A 19,691-nucleotide genomic window follows, 5' to 3' on the forward strand; every position below is an offset into this window, starting at 1 on the left:
TGGATGGCTGAGTGGGTGGGTGGATGGATGGATGGCTGGATGAGTGGGTGGGTGGGTGGGAGGGAGGATGGCTGAGTGGGTGGGTGGATGGATGGATGGGTGGATGGCTGAGTGGGTGGGTGGATGGATGGATGGGTGGGTGGATGGCTGAGTGGGTGGGTGGATGGATGGATAGGTGGATGGCTGAGTGGGTGGGTGGGTGGATGGATGGATGGATGGGTAGAAGGCTGAGTGGGTGGGTGGGTGGACGGGTAAATAGATGAGTGGATGGATGGATGCACAGGTGGGTACCCGGATAGTTGTTGTTCAGTCACTAAGGTGTGTCTGACTCTTTGCGACCCCATGGGCTGCAGCACACCAGGCTTCCCTGTCCTTCACTATATCCCAGAGTTTGCTCAAGTACGTGGATAGACGGGTGGGTAAATAGGTGGGTGGGTGGATGAATGGGCAAATGAGTGGGTGTAGCAGAGGAAAGCTCTATGTGGCATCAGGAAGACCTCGCAGGGAGCAGGCTTTTGAGCATGGTCCCGAAGGGTGATGAGCAGTTTGCTGGACAGAAAGGAACAGAGAAGAACAGAAGGAAGAAGGATGTGCTATGGTTGAGAAATGGAGACACGGGGTCCCTGGGGCATGGGAGTGAGGTCCCCACCGTCTCATTCAGTGAGCGGGTCCTGATTCTGCTCTGCACTCCAGGGCCGTCCCCTCAGGCTACGGCCTCGGTTCAGACTGCTTGAGGCCATCATGTCTCACACTGAAAAGCTCCCGTGAACCTGGAGTTATAAAGCAGATCTTTGCTGGCTGCACGAACACACCTTCCCCACTGAGGCTGAAAGATAATTTCTCTTTAATTGATTTTTTACCACCACAAACAGTAAAGTAATATGAGAAAAAAAATCTACACTGCAATTTTTCCATTTGTGAAAACCGAAATTACACCTTGCAGACAATTCCCTCGGAGTGTGGACCCCTCCCTCCTCTTATTGTGTTTCCTGACTTTAAATGCTAGAAAACAGATATATATATTTTTCAAAAGAGCTGAAAGTTTTCTGATTTGGGAAGGGGGCAAAGCGAGGAATAATTTCTCACATTACATGGAACGCAGTTGGGAGGGCACCTCTGCTAGAAAGAGATTTCTGTAAATACACAAGAAGGCGGTTCTGTTGACACCCGTTCTTCTGTCTATAAGATGCACAAGTGACAAACAGGACATGTTGTTTTAACACCAGACGATGAAGCTCCTCACTTTCCCCTGCTCGCCAGTGGCGACGCTGGCAGATTCTTTTTGCAGGTTCTAGTGATGCCCCCCCGCCCCCACTGCGGAAATAAACTTTACCTTCAGAGCCTGGTTCCGAGCCAGAGAGGGATGTGGGTTCCCCATTTCATGAGAAATGGGGGCTCTAAAGCCATCTCACCGACACCGACCAGCCTTTCAGCATCAGCCATAAAGACGGGCTGAGTGTGGGGATCTTGAAAGAAAAGATCAAACCTGCAGCCCGGCTCCCACTAAATCAACCTTGTGCGCGGCCCAGGGTCACAGTCCAAGAAGGCCAAGGCCACGTCTGTTTCATTCACGGGCAGCATCTTTGCTCCCGCTGAGATTAACGTTAACTAGATGTCCTTAGAGGCTGACCGCAGCCTGAGCGAGTAGCTGGGACGTAAACTTGGCATTCGGAAGGGCCGGGCGGCGTGCGCCTCGAGGCCTGACCTCTGCCCCGCGGCCCTGCCTGCAGCCACGCCTCGGCGGCAGGCTGGGTGGGCGCCGGGCTCGCTCTCACCGCACGTGTCTTGTGCTCCTTGCAGGTGTAGAGGCTGCAAGTCGGGGAGGGGGGGCCCGGCTCCGCCAGCTGTCCACCATGGTGGTGGCACACCCCACCGCCGCCGCCACCGCCACCGCCACGCCCGGCGCCACCATCACGGCCACCGTCGTGATGACCACGGCCACCATGGACCTGCGGGACTGGCTTTTCCTCTGCTACGGGCTCATCGCCTTCCTAACGGAGGTCATCGACAGCACCACGTGCCCCTCTGTGTGCCGCTGCGACAACGGCTTCATCTACTGCAACGACCGGGGGCTCACGTCCATCCCCGCCGACATCCCCGACGACGCCACCACCCTCTACCTGCAGAACAACCAGATCAACAACGCCGGCATCCCCCAGGACCTCAAGACCAAGGTCAACGTGCAGGTCATCTACCTGTACGAGAACGACCTGGACGAGTTCCCCGTCAACCTGCCCCGCTCCCTGCGGGAGCTGCACCTGCAGGACAACAACGTGCGCACCATCGCCCGGGACTCGTTGGCCCGCATCCCGCTGCTGGAGAAGCTGCACCTGGACGACAACTCCGTGTCCACCGTCAGCATTGAGGAGGACGCCTTCGCCGACAGCAAGCAGCTCAAGCTGCTCTTCCTGAGCAGGAATCACCTGAGCAGCATTCCCTCGGGGCTGCCCCGCACGCTGGAGGAGCTGCGGCTGGACGACAACCGCATCTCCACCATCCCGCTGCACGCCTTCAAGGGCCTCAGCAGCCTGCGGCGCCTGGTGCTGGATGGCAACCTGCTGGCCAACCAGCGCATCGCCGATGACACCTTCAGCCGCCTGCAGAACCTGACCGAGCTCTCGCTGGTGCGCAACTCGCTGGCTGCCCCGCCCCTCAACCTGCCCAGCGCCCGCCTGCAGAAGCTCTACCTGCAGGACAACGCCATCAGCCACGTGCCCTACAACACGCTGGCCAAGATGCGCGAGCTGGAGCGCCTGGACCTGTCCAACAACAACCTGACCACGCTCCCCCGCGGCCTGTTCGACGACCTGGAGAACCTAGCCCAGCTGCTGCTCCGGAACAACCCTTGGTTCTGCGGCTGTAACCTCCTGTGGCTGCGGGACTGGGTGAAGGCGCGGGCGGCCGTGGTCAACGTGCGTGGCCTCATGTGCCAGGGCCCCGAGAAGGTCCGGGGCATGGCCATCAAGGACATCACCAGTGAGATGGACGAGTGCTTCGAGGCGGGGGTGCAGGGCGGCGCAGTCAACACAGCTGCCAAGACCACGCACGCCAGTGACCATGCCTCTGTCACCACGCCCCAGGGCTCTCTCTTCACCCTCAAGGCCAAGAGGCCGGGGCTGCGCCTCCCCGACTCCAGCCTCGACTACCCCATGGCCACGGGCGATAGCGCCAAGACCCTGGCCATCCACGTGAAGCCCCTGACGGCGGACTCCATTCGCATCACGTGGAAGGCCTCGCTGCCCGCCTCCTCCTTCCGGCTCAGCTGGCTGCGCCTGGGCCACAGCCCAGCCGTGGGCTCCATCACAGAGACCCTGGTGCAGGGCGACAAGACAGAGTACCTGCTGACGGCCCTGGAGCCCAAGTCCACCTACATCATCTGCATGGTCACCATGGAGACAGGCAACGCCTACGTGGCCGACGAGACACCCGTGTGCGCCAAGGCGGAGACGGCCGACAGCTCCGGCCCCGCCACCACCCTCAACCAGGAGCAGAACGCCGACCCCATGGCGGGCCTGCCCCTGGCGGGCATCATCGGTGGCGCCGTGGCCCTCGTCTTCCTCTTCCTGGTCCTTGGGGCCATCTGCTGGTACGTGCACCGGGCCAGCGAGCTGCTGAGCCGGGAGCGGGCCTACAACCGGGGGAGCCGGAAAAAGGATGACTATCTGGAGTCGGGGACCAAGAAGGATAACTCCATCTTGGAGATCCGCGGCCCCGGGTTGCAGATGCTGCCCATCAACCCTTACCGCGCCAAAGAGGAATACGTGGTCCACACCATCTTCCCCTCCAACGGCAGCAGCCTCTGCAAGGGCACGCACACCATCGGCTACGGCACCACACGGGGCTATCGCGACGGGGGCATCCCCGACATAGACTACTCCTACACCTGAGGCAGCGCCCCTCCCCTGCCTCCCGGCGCGGCTGCCGCGGGGGTGCTGTGACCAGCTGGCTGCCATCCGACGGGAACCAGGCAAAGAAACTCCACGATGACTTTCCCGGAGGAAAGCAGAGTTTGGGGAGGGTTGACAGTTTTGTAGGACGCAACAGTGGGAAAAAAATTTTTTTTTTTTTTTTTTAAAGAATAGAAGGCAGGAGGGAGGTTTGACGTTGCTGAAGACATAATTTATACCAAATTATGCCAGGTGGGGAGGGAAAGACTGAAAATAACATGGCAGGAAGGGTTGGGTCGGGGCTTTTTTTCCCCCCCTGAGCTGGGAAGAGACTACTTGTGCGTCTCACGCTCCGCGCACAGCCGTCACAGAGGAGCCGTTTCAGAAGCCACTGGCACGAAGCCCTTCACCCAGCCCTCGCGGCTGGCTGCTCACTGGAGAGATGACATGATGGAAGGTTTTCAGGCTTCTCACGAAGGAGAGGAGAAGAAAAGGATCTTTTGCTATGGAGATATTGTCCTGATCTCTTCCCTGGTTCTTTCCATGCCTTCTCCCCTTACAGATTGGCAGAAAAGAGCGTGTCTTTCACGGCACTCTTTGAACAACGGTGTAGTAGATTAAAAAGCAAACTTCCTTTTTCCTATACTGGAGCCCTCCTCAATTCCATGCAGCATAGCAATCACGGGAGCGCCATGGAAGCTGTGGCTTTCCCAGCCACCTGGAGGTGCGTCTCTCGACCCGTCTATGTTGATGGGATGTTTCTGTATACAGATGGGTAGATAGAGCCATGTATACAGTCCTTACAGTCCTGCTTGGGTCAGTTCGTACAATGTCCTGAGACAATAGAGTCGTGAAGATGTTGCTTTCTCCTAACACCATTGAGTAAGTGGACTGTGCTGAGGATGGGAGTGGGGTGGGGGACAGTGCCGTTCCTAAAGGCGAAGGCATGTCTGTCCTGGCCGGGTGGCTGGGGAGACCCTGGGCGAGCAGTGTTTCAGCTCAGTCCTATCTCAGGGTGGCCGGGGCTGGGCCGAGCTCCTTTCTGACGTCAGGAAGAGCTTTTTTCGGCCGCCCGCGTCCTCATCTCTCTCCCTGCGCCGCAGATGCAGGCGTATCAAGAGCTACTTTGTGTGCAATGTGCTTCCTCCAAGACAGGTAACTGGTGCAGGGATTTTTTTTTTCCCCAATATCAGCTGATTAGACCTAATGGTTTCCATGGCTGCTCAAACAAAGCCCAGAAAAAGACATGACAATTCTCAGAAAAGCCCTAGGAGACAGCAACCGAGCCCCACCCCCCTTCCAAGAATATAGAACACACTCAGCCGTGCCCACCCCGGGGTCTCTGCTCTGGAGAAGGAAGGCCAGATCTCTCTAAAAAATGCCAGCCTCCGAAAGGATACTGACTGGAGCCCTCAGAAGAGTTGAGATTTTTTTTTCTTTCCTCCCTCTGGCATCAATGCTGCCACCATCATTCATCAGCTGAGAGTGCTGTTTGGCGAGCCATGAGATTAAAACGATGATGAAATAATGACAGTGAATCTGGGAAGAAGAGAGGAGAGGGGCCTGGGGTTCTGATGTCCACGGCGTTCCAGCACTCGGGGAGCTGGGGGGTCACTGTTTGTCAAGGCGCCAGCTGTCCTGCACCCAGGAAGAGCGATATCAAAAGGAGAGGCGCTGGCCTGAGGGCAGAGAGGATGAGAAGGGGTCCAGCCCCTGGCCGTGGCGGTTTCAAAAGACCTCGGCTGCTCGGACAAAAGCCAAAGGCAGGAAGAGGAAGACAAACAGCAGTCACTGGGCTGCAAGGACAGGCCCGGGGCCCAGCTGCTCGCTTAACATGAAAAGAGGCCGCTGGCCCCTCAGCGAAGAGGCCGGGGTTGAAAGGAACGGACCCGACGGCGGCGTGAGTGAGGTGGACGAGAGGCGCAGCGCTCATTGCCGGGCGGGGAGGATGGTCTCACCGAGCGGGGATCCTTGACCCCCAGCTTGAGGGAGAGGCCGAGGGTCACCGACACATTTCATTCTAGACTCGAGCTTTTTTCCTTTTCCCACCTGAAGCGTTTTCTCCTACGATGAAGTCAGGAGAGAAAGGCTTCCAAACGTCAATCTCACATCTGGGTGAAGGTCACCCTCCCTCTCCTTCCCCCGCCCCAGACATAGGCCCCTTCCCTGTGGCTCAGGGAGGGGCAGGGGGCCCCCGAAGCAGTGTCCAGGAGGAGAAGGGGCACTGGCCAGGGGTCAGAAGTTCAAGGTCTCTGCTGTTCCCTAAATGCGGTCTTCTCCCTAAGGGCACCACTCCAGTCTCTGGCCAGTGTGCCAGCCCAGCCTCCCCGCTGCCAAACCCCCACCCCAGCCACCAACATGCTGGGTCCCCTACTCTCCCTCCACATATGTCCTCCTTTCCCAGAGCCAAGTGAGAGGTCAGATCATCCCCTTAGAGGCTGAGTGGGAAGGCATTTGGGAAACCGCAGGAGATCCTACACAGCGAGGCTGCGGGAGTACCGGCAGCTCTGAGAGCCTGCCTATGCCAGCAGCGCCCTCCAAGCCAGGCCCGGGAGACGACCACACTCCTCCTCGTGCAAAGCAGGCCCAGGTCCCCCGCCCCCGCCCCAGCTTGAGGACATATCAGTCTCCTCCTCCCAGCTACTGCACTCAGGGGCACGGGCCCCACCTCACCCCGAGGGGAAGCCAGGTTCTTGCTGCAGGCATCCTCCTGCCGGTTTAAAAGTGCTGGAGACAGTGGAGACTCAGCCCAGCCAGGCCCCACGGGCCACCTCTCATCTTTTCTCAGCATCCCAGCACCTCTCCAGAGCCCCTTCTAAGAACAAGCCTCCAAATGTCAGCTGTCTCCCGGCACCTCCAGGCCAGGGATGGGTCCCTGAAGCCGGGTCCACTCTGAAGCCCCATCCCCTCCTGGTCCAGGAAACCCCTGGCCAGCCAGGTAACCTAACGAGAAAAGGTGTGCCAGGGCGCCCAGCCTCCCCCAGCCCCGAGAAGCACGTGAGGACACAGGGCCTGGGCCACCACTTCTGTTTAGAATCTCCCTCTTGTGGGCGGCCCACCTGACCTTTGCAGCCTCTTAACTAGCCGGAACAAACCTCTGTGGCCTCAGCGCTGATGAGTGTATCTCGTGGTATTTAAGGCAGGTTTCAAGTTTAAAAAAGAAAAAAAAAAAGCCCGTGACACTTCTTTGGTTAAGTGGTTTACCCTTCGTGGTAATTAGATGTAGTGATTGGAATCTCTTTTCTATTACATGGCAATTTTCCTTTAAATTTCCCCTAAAAAAAAGGAAAGAGAGAAGGCGAGGAAAGCAGGCAGCGGGGCCAGGCGAGTCATTTGCATTTTGCGAATGAGGCCTCTTGTAAGCTCAGCTCAGGCGTGGGGCCCAACGTATGGAATGCTTAAGAGATTACTAAGAATAAAATCTATTAATTAGTCATACTCAATTCCGCAGACATGATGTGCATCAGAAGCTCCTTTTCTTCCCTCTTCCTGCGGCCTCCCCAGGAAGCCTCCATCTTCTCTCCGTTGGCTCCTGCGTCCTGGACCGCCCCCCACTAACATGGCAAGCTGCGTGGCCAACCAGGGGGCCTCTGGGCTTGGGGACAGGAGCTGGGGCGCCGGCTCCTCCCCGCCTTGGGTGACACTGGCAGGGAGTGACGGCGGCTGGGAAGATGGCACGACTGGGGGGCCCAGGCTTCCGCTCCCTAAGTCCAAAGCCCACGCCTGCCTGTGCCGCCGCCTTCCTCGATGGGCACCAAGCTACCCCCGCAGTCCCCTGCAGGTCCCGGGAAGCCCAACTGCCCCAGCAAGCAGCAGAGCACGAAGAGACAGGGAGGGTTTCCAGGCAGGGTCAGGGAAAGCTGGCTTTGTGAATCCACAGCCTCTGTTTCCCCTTCTATAAAGCAGGGATGGGCTGAGGCCGGGTCTGGCTCCACCCAGAAAAGCTGGGTGCACCACGGGCAGAAAAGAGGTGCCCACTTCCCCTGCCCCACCCCTGTCTGCTGACTCTGGAAGGTTCTAGTTGGCCCACGGCAGGTGATGGAGGCCCAGAGTGAGAGGGCCTGGCCGGGTGAGGGGTCCTGGGGGGCTGAGGGGGCTGACTGGGGCCTCGAGAAGGGAAGGGGCGGCCAGGCAACATGCCGAGACTGCGTCTGAGCCCCCTCCTTCACCCGCTCAGAGCTGCAGAGGGAGCAGAGGACACCACCACCCCCCTCCAATGGCAGCTCAAGTCCCAAAGCCAACCCCCTCCAGAAATCTGCTTCCTGCTGAACGTGCCAGGGAGGACGGGGCTTCTGAGCTTTGCGCTTATGAAAAATACAACAAGAAAAATTGGATGCGGCAGACAGGGAGCAATGGAGCTGAGAAGGCAGCCGGGGGAGAGCTGGGGCACTTGCAGGAAGGCAGGGCCTCAGGGCACACAGTGGCTGAAGACCCCTGAGGGCCAGACTGCGTTCTCAGGGGCTCAGGGTCAGCCGTGTGGCCATACCACCCCCCTACACTCAGATCCGTGCAGGTGATGGGAGCGGATGCCTGGCACTGGATCTGCGCCAGGGTGAATGCTAACGAGCCGTTCACAGCCCAGCTCAGGCCTTCCAGAATGCAGGCAGAGGAGGCATCTTTTTTCTTAAGGAGGGATAAAAAGGCTCAAAAATGCAAATCATTACCATTTACAACCAAGCAAGTCTGCTAAATTGATTAGGAAAGATTAAACTCCTTGGAGGTGAAGGGAAAGGGGGATTTTTCGCATTTTATGAACCTGCTCCCAGTGGTCGTAGGCAGAGCGCAGGTTGGCTCGGCCTGGCTCGTGGGGAGCTGAGGATCTCTGAAGGCTGGCCCCACGCCTGCTCCGGCACTCGGGATACGCTGAGGTGGACAGAGCCTGGAGGGGAAAGCAGGTTTGCTTCCATCAAGTGCCGTGGGATGGGGGCCTGTCCTGGCCCCTAGCAGACTCTATTCGCCCCCACCACCCTCCAGATCCCATCTGCCTTCAGGGTGAAAAGCTAGGGGACCTTTGTGAGCAGGACTGTAAAGCCATGAGCCTTTCTGCTTCCTTTCTGTTCCAGGCCAGGTCTGTCTCTGATCCCTTCCCTGCAGCCAGTGAAGGGGAAGTGGGGCCAACTGTAGAGAGAGAACTGAAGGTCAGGGAAGAGAGAGCTGGCCTAGCAGAGAGAGGCAGTGAGCTCCCCGTCACTGGGAGCATTCAAGCACTTGATGGGGACGTGGCAGGTACTTTCCTGCCTATACCAGCACCTGGTCCTTGGATGAGAAGATCTCGGCTCCTACTCTTACTTTACCATCCCTGAGGACCGTGTAAGAAAGATATCGGGAGATTGCTCAAAATGACATGTGTCCCCTGAAAATCGCAGTTCAGGGCCATCCCACAGCCAGGCCACCTAGCCATGGCAGAGGGCCGCTTAGACACCAGACAACCTGCAGAATCCCCATCCTCAGTGTCTAAGAGACACCCAGAGAGGAAGTCTAGACACGCGTCGCCCTGTCTCAGAGTCGGGAGCACAGAGGGTGACCCGCCACCTGGGCTGGCTCTCCTGAGGCATCTAGGGGGCCGCCTCCCGGGCACTGAAGCTCCCATCCCACTGGCTGCTCCCCCAGCAACACACTCGAGGCTGCCAGCTCAGTGCCTCCGTCCCAGCCAGGTTGACGGCTGCCTGGGGCGCTTTTCACTCTCCGTTTTTAAGCATTTACCATTTCTTTTGAAATGTTCTAAGTAGTTGCCTGAAATACCCACATTTGCTTCTTTAAAAACACTCAAGATTCCCTTGGCTCTTGATTTTCCCTCCCTTTTCTTCCGCCCTCCCTTTGCATTTTTAATACACTGTTTTTCTCTAGTTTCAGAAATTCTATTATCGCTGGGGCCAGGCCCATTTTCTCACATTAATGTGATTTGCAGGATTGCCCAAAACCCCCATCTCCAGTTTTGCAGGGGCAAAGCCCACCTTTGCCCAGGTCCCCTCTGCGGGCATCGTGCCCAGGGCAAGCAGATCTTTACCTGTCTGATGCCTTGCTGATAAGCAGAGCTGATGCCTTGCTCCCCCTGGGAGAGCCTGCCAGGCCAGGGGCTTCTTGGGACCACTGTCACTACCCCCCACCCCGTTTCTTGTGCTGAGAGGGCAGTGTGGACATACGAGGGCACTGGGGGTCCTGTGGGGGGGGCTGGCCTGGCCCCCACTTCCTGGCAGAGCCAGTCTCTGAGGCACTGAGGCCTTCAGAGCCACCCTGGTGCCATGGCCCCTGTCCCTCCCACACCCACCCATGCAGCCCCCACACCTGAAAGCCCGAACGTCCAAGCCCAGGGCATCCTTGCAGGAAGGTCTTTGCGGTCACTGCCTCTAAATCTCTTTTATGGCTATCAGAGTGGACAGCCACTCAGGCAAGATGCCAGGTCCCCGCACTCCTCCACGCGGGGTCACTGAGGCCCGGCACAGCGCCTGACATGCAGGGGTGTCCCTCTCCTCTTCCTCCATCCTCGCGAGTCCCGGGTTTCAGTGCAAAGGGCCTGGGCGGGTGTGATGGAAACCGTACCCACGCCGCTGGCAGCCTTAGTGGGGCTCCTCCTCCCCAAAAGTCGCACTCCATCCTCCCTTGGACCCAGCGATCAGCAGCCACGAGCCTGTTGGGGAAATCCAGCCACGGGTGAGACCCAGCCGCCCGCCTGGGGGACCCGGTTCCCCTTCTCTGAGCCGAGCCTCAGGTGGCTGATGAGGAGGGCAGAGAACTGGGTGTCCCGCCTTGTCTGACACTCCCGTCAAGAGTCCCCACATCCGAGCCGCCCACCTGGATGACCCAACCGGGCTCTCCTCAAGACGGAAGAAAACAAATGCAACCTAAGCCAGCGATGAAAGACACAGCAGGGCTGCCACCTGCTCATCTCTGGGAAGCCAGTGGTCCAGGGCACTCCTCAGTGCCCTGTGTGGAGGACACGCCTGCAGAGGGTCCCAGAGACCAGCCGCCTCCGCTGGTCCCGTTTTCAAAAGGTCCTGAGAACCCAGGAAGAAGACACACAACACCCTGGACCTAGCTTAGATTTTTTTTTTTTAACCCAGCCCAGCACACCACCTGCCCACAGGCCAGCAGCCTCAGCTGAGAAGGCCACCCAGCGTCCAGGAGATACTGAGAGCCCTGGGGAGGAAGCAGAAGTGCCCAGCATTAGACGTTTGCCATCTGAGAGGCAGAGAAGGGGGCAGATGGAGTGGAAGGCTGGGGACGGCTGCAGGGCTGTGACCACGGGCGAGCCAGAGAGACAGTGCGGTCGTGCCACTCTGCTGGCTGGGGCGGGCGCCCCCTAATTCCGAATATCCCCAGGCGGGTATGAACAGGGACGGGAAGGAGAAGAGTAAACCAGGAAACCCCACGCGTACGCCCTGCAGAGCAAATGTTTTTAAGAGCCACCAACTGCAATCTCCCCTCCCAATGTTCAAAGGTTACCGTATCTCATGAGGTGTGGTATGATAGCGCACTGGCGGGGTTGGGGGGTGGCAGGGGGACTCAGCAGAATCCCTCCCCCCACAGCCTGGGGAGGAAGACAGCAGGGAGGGGTCCTTGGGCAGAGCCTGGTAAACAAAGCGGGTCCCTCTGCCACAGAAGGCGGATGCCTGGCCAGCCCACGGCCCGGGGAGGGCAGGGCTGCGACCAAGGTCCCTTCTGCCATCTGAGAGACCGCAGCCGGGGCACCCCCGCTTCCCTCGAGCCCCTGCACTCCCCCCCTGCAGAATCAGCCCCTGGCCACCCCCATCTTCATTTCCCTCCAAAGGGCAGAGTAGTCTCGGGGGTCTGAGTGGTGAGACTGCTCCTGCTGCTGCCTGCTGCCGTCTGACTCCTGGCTGGCTGACCCGGCCTGGCCCCGGGGCTCACCTGCCCCCCTCCCAGCCTCACCACTGGACACACAAACACCCACCACGACGCCAACACAAACCAAAGTGCACTGCGAACTGCCCTTGGGCCTCCTTCCTGTAGGTGCCTTGAAACTTCAATGTTGAGACGAATGTGATGAACTTATATGGTCCTATTTCTGTTTGTCTCTTTTCATATAAAATGTCCAAGTCCACTTTCCTTGTCCTTTTCTTGAAATAAATAGAAAGATTTAACTTTTACAGGCCTCTTGGCTGCTGACTCCCGGCTTGGCGGCCCAGCACACCCGGGGCCAGGATCTGTCGCCCAGGGGGTCTCGGTTGCCCACGTCCCCTCCCCAGGCTGCCCTCCAAGGGTCAGTCCGGCTGTCGGGGCCCACCGGCACAGAGGTGGTGGCTGGGTGGGAAGGAGACTCTGGGTTAGTACATTCCCCGGGCACCACCAGAACCAAAACCGTGATCCTGCTGCAGGACAGAGAAGAGACGTCCGACTCCATCCCACGGGCTCCGGGGAAGGTGACTGCCAGCTAAAGGCCGATTCCAAGAGGGTTTTCACGAGGAGACGATTAATAGGAGCCATGGATTATCTTGTAAGAGGCTCCAGCAGCCGTGTGGGCACCCAGATAAGCCTGGAACTGCTCGGGCGCTGGGGACACGGCTGTCCCTCCGCTGGCCCGAGTCCCCCCACCCCCAACACCCTTTATCCCCGAGATGCACCCACTGATTTCACGACTTTGCAGGCCTACTCTGATATCTCACACCTCGAAGAGGGGGGGGAAGGAAAAAAACTATTTTCCGTGAGAACAATAGCAGTTTCTGCTAAATTTAACATAAAATAAGAGCTCATTACTTCTGCCTTAGATCTGATTCCACATCTGGAAACGGGTTAATGAGCTTTTTCCCTTATATTCCAAGGAAGCAAGGTTATTTCTGGATGTGCCTTGCTGGCAGGTGGCCTGGCTAGGGTGACATGGGGTGCTCTGACCCTGTAGGTGCCCTTCCCCCCACCCTCTTAGTCCTCAGTGCTGGCCCCTGGGCGGGGGTGCAGAGGGTGCATCCCAGAGACTGTGGGCCTTGGGGAAAGGACAGACGGCTTCCTGGACCTTGTCCGAGGGCCCACCCAGCACACAGGGCTGCCTGCTCCTCCCTCACCCGAGACTTGTCTTTTAAGAACATGATCCACCAGCCAGTCAGCAGATGTTTACTGACAGCCTACTGTGTGGTGGGGGTGGGGCTGGGGCCCCCTTCCAGCCTCATGGAGGCGGGGAAGGGATGCTCACGGGTGAGGTGGCGTGGGGAGGCTCTCCAGGAGCCATGTCTCCACTCAGGGTATTTCCCTGACGAGAAGGACTCGGGGGGCAAGGGAGCGGGCCTGGCACGTGGCTGTCAGAAGCGCTGAGGCCGGGGCACACAGGCAGGTCTGGTCCTGTACACCCTCTGGAAGACTCCGCTTCCCCCGGAAGCACGGTGCCAATCTGCCATCCCCCACCCCTGGCCACACCGGGTACTGTTCACTCCCTGGCAGGCCCTGACCCCGACTTCCTGGCCTGATGCCCTCAAGGGCCATTGAAGGTTCCACTCAGGCCTCGTCTCTGGTGAGGCCATGCCCACCGGGCCACACCTGCTGGTTCTCACCTGCACAGGTGACGAGTCCCAGCACCACGCTCACTAGGGCCCCTGGTGGGCACGTCTTGCCTTCCTCCCCTTTTCAGACCCCAGAGGCACAGCCAATGTGAACGGTCAATAAACACCAGCAAATTGACCGACCAACAGTTCACTCCATCAGGGCGGGACCCAAGGAAGACGACTTTCCAAGACCGGCACCAGTCAGCATGTGGTCTGACTCCAGACCCTCGACCCGTAGCCCCGAGAGGAGCACTGACCCAGCTCATTGGACCCTCTACACGACCGACAGCAGGGCCCTAAACCAGGTGCCCCCGGGCCCCTCTCTTCAAGCAGGAGCAGGAGGAGAGCTGGGTTCGGGGACTGTGTTCCTCAGTCCCTGAGAGCTAACAGAAGTTCTGCCCAGGAAGGGCTCACAGACTGGGAACCACCGGGTTAATGCCTGTCCTGGGGGCTCCCCAGGCAGGGCCTCAGAGCTGGGTGAGACCCGCAGGCCCCATCGCCTACTCCCTGTGCGTCTGTAAAGCCTGTGCATGAGAACAGTTCACGGCTCTTGATTCTCCCACCAGGACAGCGCCGACCCTGCTCCTGCGTGTGCAGGGGCCTCGTGAGAGGGCTGGAGTGCGGCATCCACCCACACCCCCGCTTGTCCAGGGAGCACAGGCCCCGTGCCCAGTGCCCTCGGGGTTTACCCAACACCCCTGGCTCCCAGGTATGGGTGCTGAGCTGGCCGGCACGTCCCCCAGGGAGGCCCAGGTGTCTCCACAACAGCCCCCGGGTCTGCACAGAGCAGAGGCAGCCTGCTCCCCACACCACCCCGACCCCACGCAAGGTCTGCAGCCTGCTCCCCAAACCTGCTAGAGGGGCTCTCAGGCTGACCCGAGCTTTCAGCCTCTGGAGAACAGGGGTGGGGAGGAGGGCATCTTAGGTTTTAGTAAATGCCCTGGATGGGTTGGGCAGGGGGCCGGTTGTGGTTGGAGGCCCACAGGGATGGGCCCACAGGAGGAAATCACCAGGGACCATGGGGGAGATCCCAGGACCTGCATTCCAGGTCAATGGAAAGAAGACCCTCCAAACACAACTGACCCTTTCTGAAGAGCAGAAGGTGGTCTGAGTGGTCCTGAGCCCGTCCTCACAGGACAGCAAGCAGAGCGGGCGGGCCCCTTGCAGGATCATGAGTTCTGGGTGGTGGAGGTGACAGGCTGGCAACGAAGAGCCCTAGTCACCCCCATCACGTCTTCTGATGGCCCCTGGGGAACAGGCTGGTCTCCCCTGAGACCCGGGACTTCCCCTGCTGCAGCCCCGCTCCAGCCAAGCAGTTTCCAGCCCTTTCCTTCGCAAAGAAATCTCAGGCCTCACGTATCACTGAGGTTATGGACATGAGTGGAGTTAGCCCCCAAATAGCTGCTCAGCCGCTAAGGGACATCCCAAAGCCCAAGGCCCCTGCTTCTGGTACCCAGCTCCTCCTGGTCGGTCAGTTCAAGTAGGATAAAGGGTGGCTGCCATCCCATCCCTGCTCTTACCCGGCCACTACCAGGTTCCAGAAGCTTCTGTCCTCCTGCCCCTACTTCCCAGGAGGGGTCTCAGCCTCACCAAACATCCTGGAGAAGAAGCAACCAAACCTGGGAGGGGCCTAACAACCCCAATCCCGCACCCGAGTACACGGCCCCAGACAGAGCCGAGGTCCCCCGCCAGCCTCGAAACGCTGCCTCCCAAGGGCTGGGAGGAGGTCGTGCATCACTTTCAGGTGCCCCCGGCCCGCCCGCCTCCCCTCTCGTCCTCCACAGCCCTCTCGTCCCTTTGTCAGCACCGGCCTCTGCATGGCCCGCCACCCCCAGGCCTGGCACCGGCACCTCTGAGGGACCCTCTCCTTCCGAGGCGGAGTAAATAGGCTCCCTCGAGCCGCTAACTGACAGCACAAATGAAAACCCAGCGCACCCCCCACAGAGATTTACAGGGGACGTGAAATCTTATTTGCACCGCTGCCAAGCCTGGGACACGAAGAAATTATGCTGCGAGAAGAGGCCGGCTGGCTCCCCATGGAAGCGGCGGCACTGGAGATGGGCTTATTAAAAGCCGCAGTGGCCACATTTCAACCCGTTTCAGGTGGTAAGTAATTTACTGCCACCCAGAATTCAGTGACGGTTTTTTTATCATTTTTATTTCCATGATGCGGACCCAAGGCCCCTGCACGGGGGACAGCGGGTCTAAATGCTCCCTGCATCTCTAGGACTGCAAGGGAAATGGGGGAGCAGCGGCCTGGGTGGGGGCGGGAGGCGGCTGGCCTGGCAACCAACACCCCGATTCTCTCCAGGTGTTATACCAGGCTTGGCTCAGAGTGTTGAGGAGGGCTGACTCTAAGATCCTCCCGACCCCACATTCAGGGGCTCAGTGATTCCCCCAAAGACCCTGCAGGCGTTTTCTGAAGACAGCAATGGTAGTGTAAGTCCTGTGAGAGCAAACACCACCCCTCTCAGGACTGGTCTACCAACCATGCAATCAACAAGTCTTTACTGAGCACCTACTATGTGCCAGGTCCCCAGACAGCAAATAAGCAGGACCCTAAAGACCCCTCTCCCTATGGCTTGCACGCTCTGCTCACAGTGTTGAATAATGCTATGTGGTTGTGGTTAGTTGATTAAAATCCCCAAAGGGCACACAAGCTCTCAAAAGAAACATGGGGGGCTCTGGACGGAGGAGCAGGAGGACGCAAGCCCACCTGATGGGACATCGGGTCTGCGCCAGGGGTCACGGCCATCCTCCCAGCTGGGACCTCCCGCGGTCACAGATGAAGGTTCAGCGCCACAGTGCCACTCACTGCTCTGCAGACGGTGCGGCCAGGGGCCTGCGCCCTCCCCTTCCACGGCCTGAACCCTCCCGGGGAAACGCACGGCCTCACGGTCACAGAAAACCAGGGGCAGGGAAGCGTGCGGTCTGGGGCCCACGGGGTCACAAGCCCTGAGCATCTTCTCAGCAGTGCTGGGTGGGGGAACTGTTTGACGCCTGCCGGCTTTGTGGGGATTAAGCCTATTACTGAGGCTCCGGGGGCTTATCCGACACCTTTTCTGAGGCCCCCCTTTCTCCACCTGTTTTCAGATACTCGGGAAGACCAAGGGGAATCTTCAAAGCCCAGGCTGAGCCAAGAGCAGAAATTCTTTAATTAGCTTTCTCTTGGATTGGGGCCCTGGCGAATGGATTAGTTGTGGTGGGGCTAGAGAAAGGGGTTGCAGTCCCTTAGAGCTGAGATTACAAGCCCGGGGTGAGGGGCCGAGGGCCCATCAGCAGGGATGGCAGCTCCCCAGGGGCTGGCAGATGGAACCTGTCACCGGGAAGACACAGGAGACATGCTCTCAGCGAGGCCTCGGTCCTCGGTAGCTGGCACGGAGAGATGCTTGGCACGGCCGGGTGGCACCCTGGGGTCTTACAATGGCTATGTGTCCTCCCTGTGGGACGGCCCACATCTGGCACCTCATGATTAGGGGGGACTTCCATCTGTGAGAGGCAAGGCAGTGCGGCCCGATGGTGCCAGGCACCAGACATCTGTCACCGTGTTCCATCCTCACTCATCCCTACTTTCAAGCAGGTAAACTGAGGCCCGGGCCTAAGGAGCTTGCCCAAGGCTATAGTGACAGAGGTTTGTGTGTGAACCAGGTCCTAGGCCAGTTAAGGAGCCTGACTGGGGTCTGTGAACTTGGAGAGAAAGGCACAGGCCAGCCCCCATCAGATATCGCTGCAGGGAGGTAAGCCTCCTGAGGCAGGCCTCCTCCAGGAAGTCTTCCCTGACCAGCCCCCATTACCTTGGATCCCCCTAGTTAGACTCATACTTTGTGCTGTGCCCACTGCTCCCACTCTACACTGAGTGTCTTTTAGAGGCAAGGGCTGGGCCTCCCTCATTTCATACTCTCTGAATGAAGGGAGGTGGGCTGTGCCCTCCTCCATCCAGGATGGAGGTCCAGAAAAGGGAAGGCTGGCAGGAGGCTGGGCCTTGGGGGCTGGAGGACGGGAAGGAGGGAGCCACAAGGGGAGGCTGCCTGGGACCCCAGGAGCCGAGCTCCAGGCTCAGGTCTCCCCCAGGCCGGTGCTCTCCTGCTGGACAGGAGGGGCAGGATGATTCAAGGACTTGGAGACCCAGATTCCCCAGGACTGAAGCCCTTTGAAGTAAGACTTGTGCTCTCCCTTGAGCTCTGCATCAAAGGCAGCTCTGCTGTGGGCTCTGCAGATAAGGGCCGCCCTCTTGGGGCAGGCAGAAAAAGGGCGACTGGGCTTCCAGGAGCAGCCGCCAACCACCCCAGCCTCCTTCTGCCTTCCCTGCTCCTGGGGAAAAGAAGCTGAGACACCCCCAGGGAGCCACCTCAGGCCTCTGTCTGGGATGCTCCCTCCACCCCTCTTCCTGACCCTCCCGACAAGTCTGCCTCCAGGATCACATCTTTGCAGGCGACGGTATAGCTCCCCAGGGTGTCCAGTTGCCTGGAACCACATCTCTATTGCTTGTCCTTGCAGCCTCAGAGCCCAGCACCTGCTCAACGAATGGACAGCTGTGCTATGGAGCAGGTGGGAGGTCGGGGCAGGCTGCTGGAGGAAGTGACATCCAAGCCGAGACCGGGAGCATGAATGACCAGAGTCAGACACGTGAAAATGGGAAGGGAGGGTGCAATGGCTAGGAGGTGAGGGGCCCCAAATCATTCAGTTGGTCTGGACTGGAGAGAGTCAGAGAGGGGACCAGAAATGGCAGGAAAGGGGCTTCCCTAATGGCTCAGTGGTAAAGGATCCACCTGCCAGGGCAGGAGACACAGGTTCGATCCCTGATTCAGGAAGATGTGACAGAGCAGCTAAGCCTGTGCACCACAGCTGCTGAGCCTGTGTGCCCTAGGGCCCATGCTCCTCAGCAAGAACCGGCACCGCAGTGAGAAATTCACATGCCGCAGCTAGAGAGCGGCTCCCACTTGCTGCAACTAGAGAAAAGCCTAGCAGTCATGAAGACCCAGCACAGCCATAAATAAATAAATAAATAAAACTATTTAAAAAAAAAAAAAGAAATGGCAGGAGAGATTCTGAGGCCAGATGACGTGGTGCACCCGTCACGATGCCCAGAGAGTCAAGGTCACTATCTGAGCAAGAGTTCCCTAAATCAAGGATCCCAGGGATGGAGGAAGAAGCTGTGATGCGAGCCAGGGCTGCCCACCGCTGAGGGCCCCCATCTCCCCTGTGGCCTCGACGAATATCCTCTCCCTCTAGTTGTGCAGCGCAGCTCCAGCACCAGCCATGAGTTTGCAGAGAGAGCGGAAACCCAGAGGCACTGCCCAGCAGGAAGCAGCATCCATCCCATAAGAGGCCAGGCCCAGAAAGACCACAGCCAAGGGAGCTGAACGTGGGAATGAGGCCAGGCACCAATCCCCCCAGGAGCATCTCCAGTGGTGGGCGTGGCAAACTGGGGGCCACAAGGGCAGCAGTGGTCCTGCTGAGACTCGCTGTGAGCAAAGAGAAGGTCTCCGTGTTTTCTGGGATAAAGCAAGTCTTTCCAAGACTTGCGCCGGCCATGCGAGCCGCAGGGGTGAGTCCAGCAAAGGCCGGTTTTCCGCTGCTTTTCCCTCCTCCAGGGACCAAGCCTGCGCGTATCGACAATTCCAGCCTCCGCCTCTTCTTCAGCCATGGAAAGTGATATGTCTTATTTCAATTAGCCTTTTCCTGATTACTGGCGAAGTTCTGCATCTTTTCACTTGTTTACTGGCCATTTGTTTTTCTCTGACTGGGAATTGCCTGTCCACATCTTTTGCTCATTTTTCTTATTGATGTGTAGGAGCTCTTTGCACATCAAGAGAGGAGCACAGAAGCAGCCTTCTCCTGGGCAGACCCTCAGGGCTTCCCTTATGGGTCCTGGGCCCAGGAAAGGGAGGAGGATTTGAAGGGGGCTCCCACTGCATCTGTACACCTCATCCAGCTCCCGGCGGACCAACTCTGCTCAGAGACTAAGCACCTTCTGCAGGTGGGAGCCCCTGCCAGGCCGGCATTGCAGCTGGCAAAACCCAGAGGATTGATTTTTTTTTTTTTTTAGTTTACACTGCCCGGTGGCTGGCGAGGTGCCCTGGATGGCACCCGAGAAGAGGCAGCTGGTATAGAGGGATGTCTAGAAAGAAGCGATAATTATCAGTAGCCAGCCCAGTTCAGTGGGAACCAGTTGACAAAGGGGTCAGGCCCTGAAGCCTCAGGCTGACCCTCCCAACAGAATTCCAGGGCCCTCTCTGGTGCACACCATCCCTGCCCCGCTTCCAGCTATGTGTGTGTACACGTTCAGTCGCTTAGTCATGTACAACTCTTT

At 58.6% G+C, this 19,691-nt stretch overlaps 2 protein-coding genes across 7 annotated transcripts in view; one reads left to right on the plus strand and one right to left on the minus strand.

Moving 5' to 3' along the window:
• Positions 1–19,691, minus strand: part of MACROD1 (mono-ADP ribosylhydrolase 1) — a 153,539-nt gene that overhangs the window by 107,669 nt on the left and 26,179 nt on the right. The gene's annotated exons all lie outside the window — the stretch shown is intronic.
• FLRT1 (fibronectin leucine rich transmembrane protein 1) lies at positions 1,846–11,993 on the plus strand. Its single transcript, XM_040256216.1, has one exon. It carries the CDS (start codon positions 1,854–1,856, stop codon positions 3,885–3,887), a length of 2,034 nt encoding a protein of 677 aa, XP_040112150.1. The 5' UTR covers positions 1,846–1,853; the 3' UTR covers positions 3,888–11,993.

Source organism: Oryx dammah, unplaced genomic scaffold (assembly GCF_014754425.2).
Source record: "Oryx dammah isolate SB20612 unplaced genomic scaffold, SCBI_Odam_1.1 HiC_scaffold_15, whole genome shotgun sequence".
In the NCBI taxonomy this organism is placed as follows: domain Eukaryota; kingdom Metazoa; phylum Chordata; class Mammalia; order Artiodactyla; family Bovidae; genus Oryx; species Oryx dammah.

Bases quoted from the DNA above. Each gene is read 5' to 3' on its own strand.
- FLRT1 (XM_040256216.1), top strand. From the start codon at position 1,854: ATGGTGGTGGCACACCCCACCGCCGCCGCCACCGCCACCGCCACGCCC.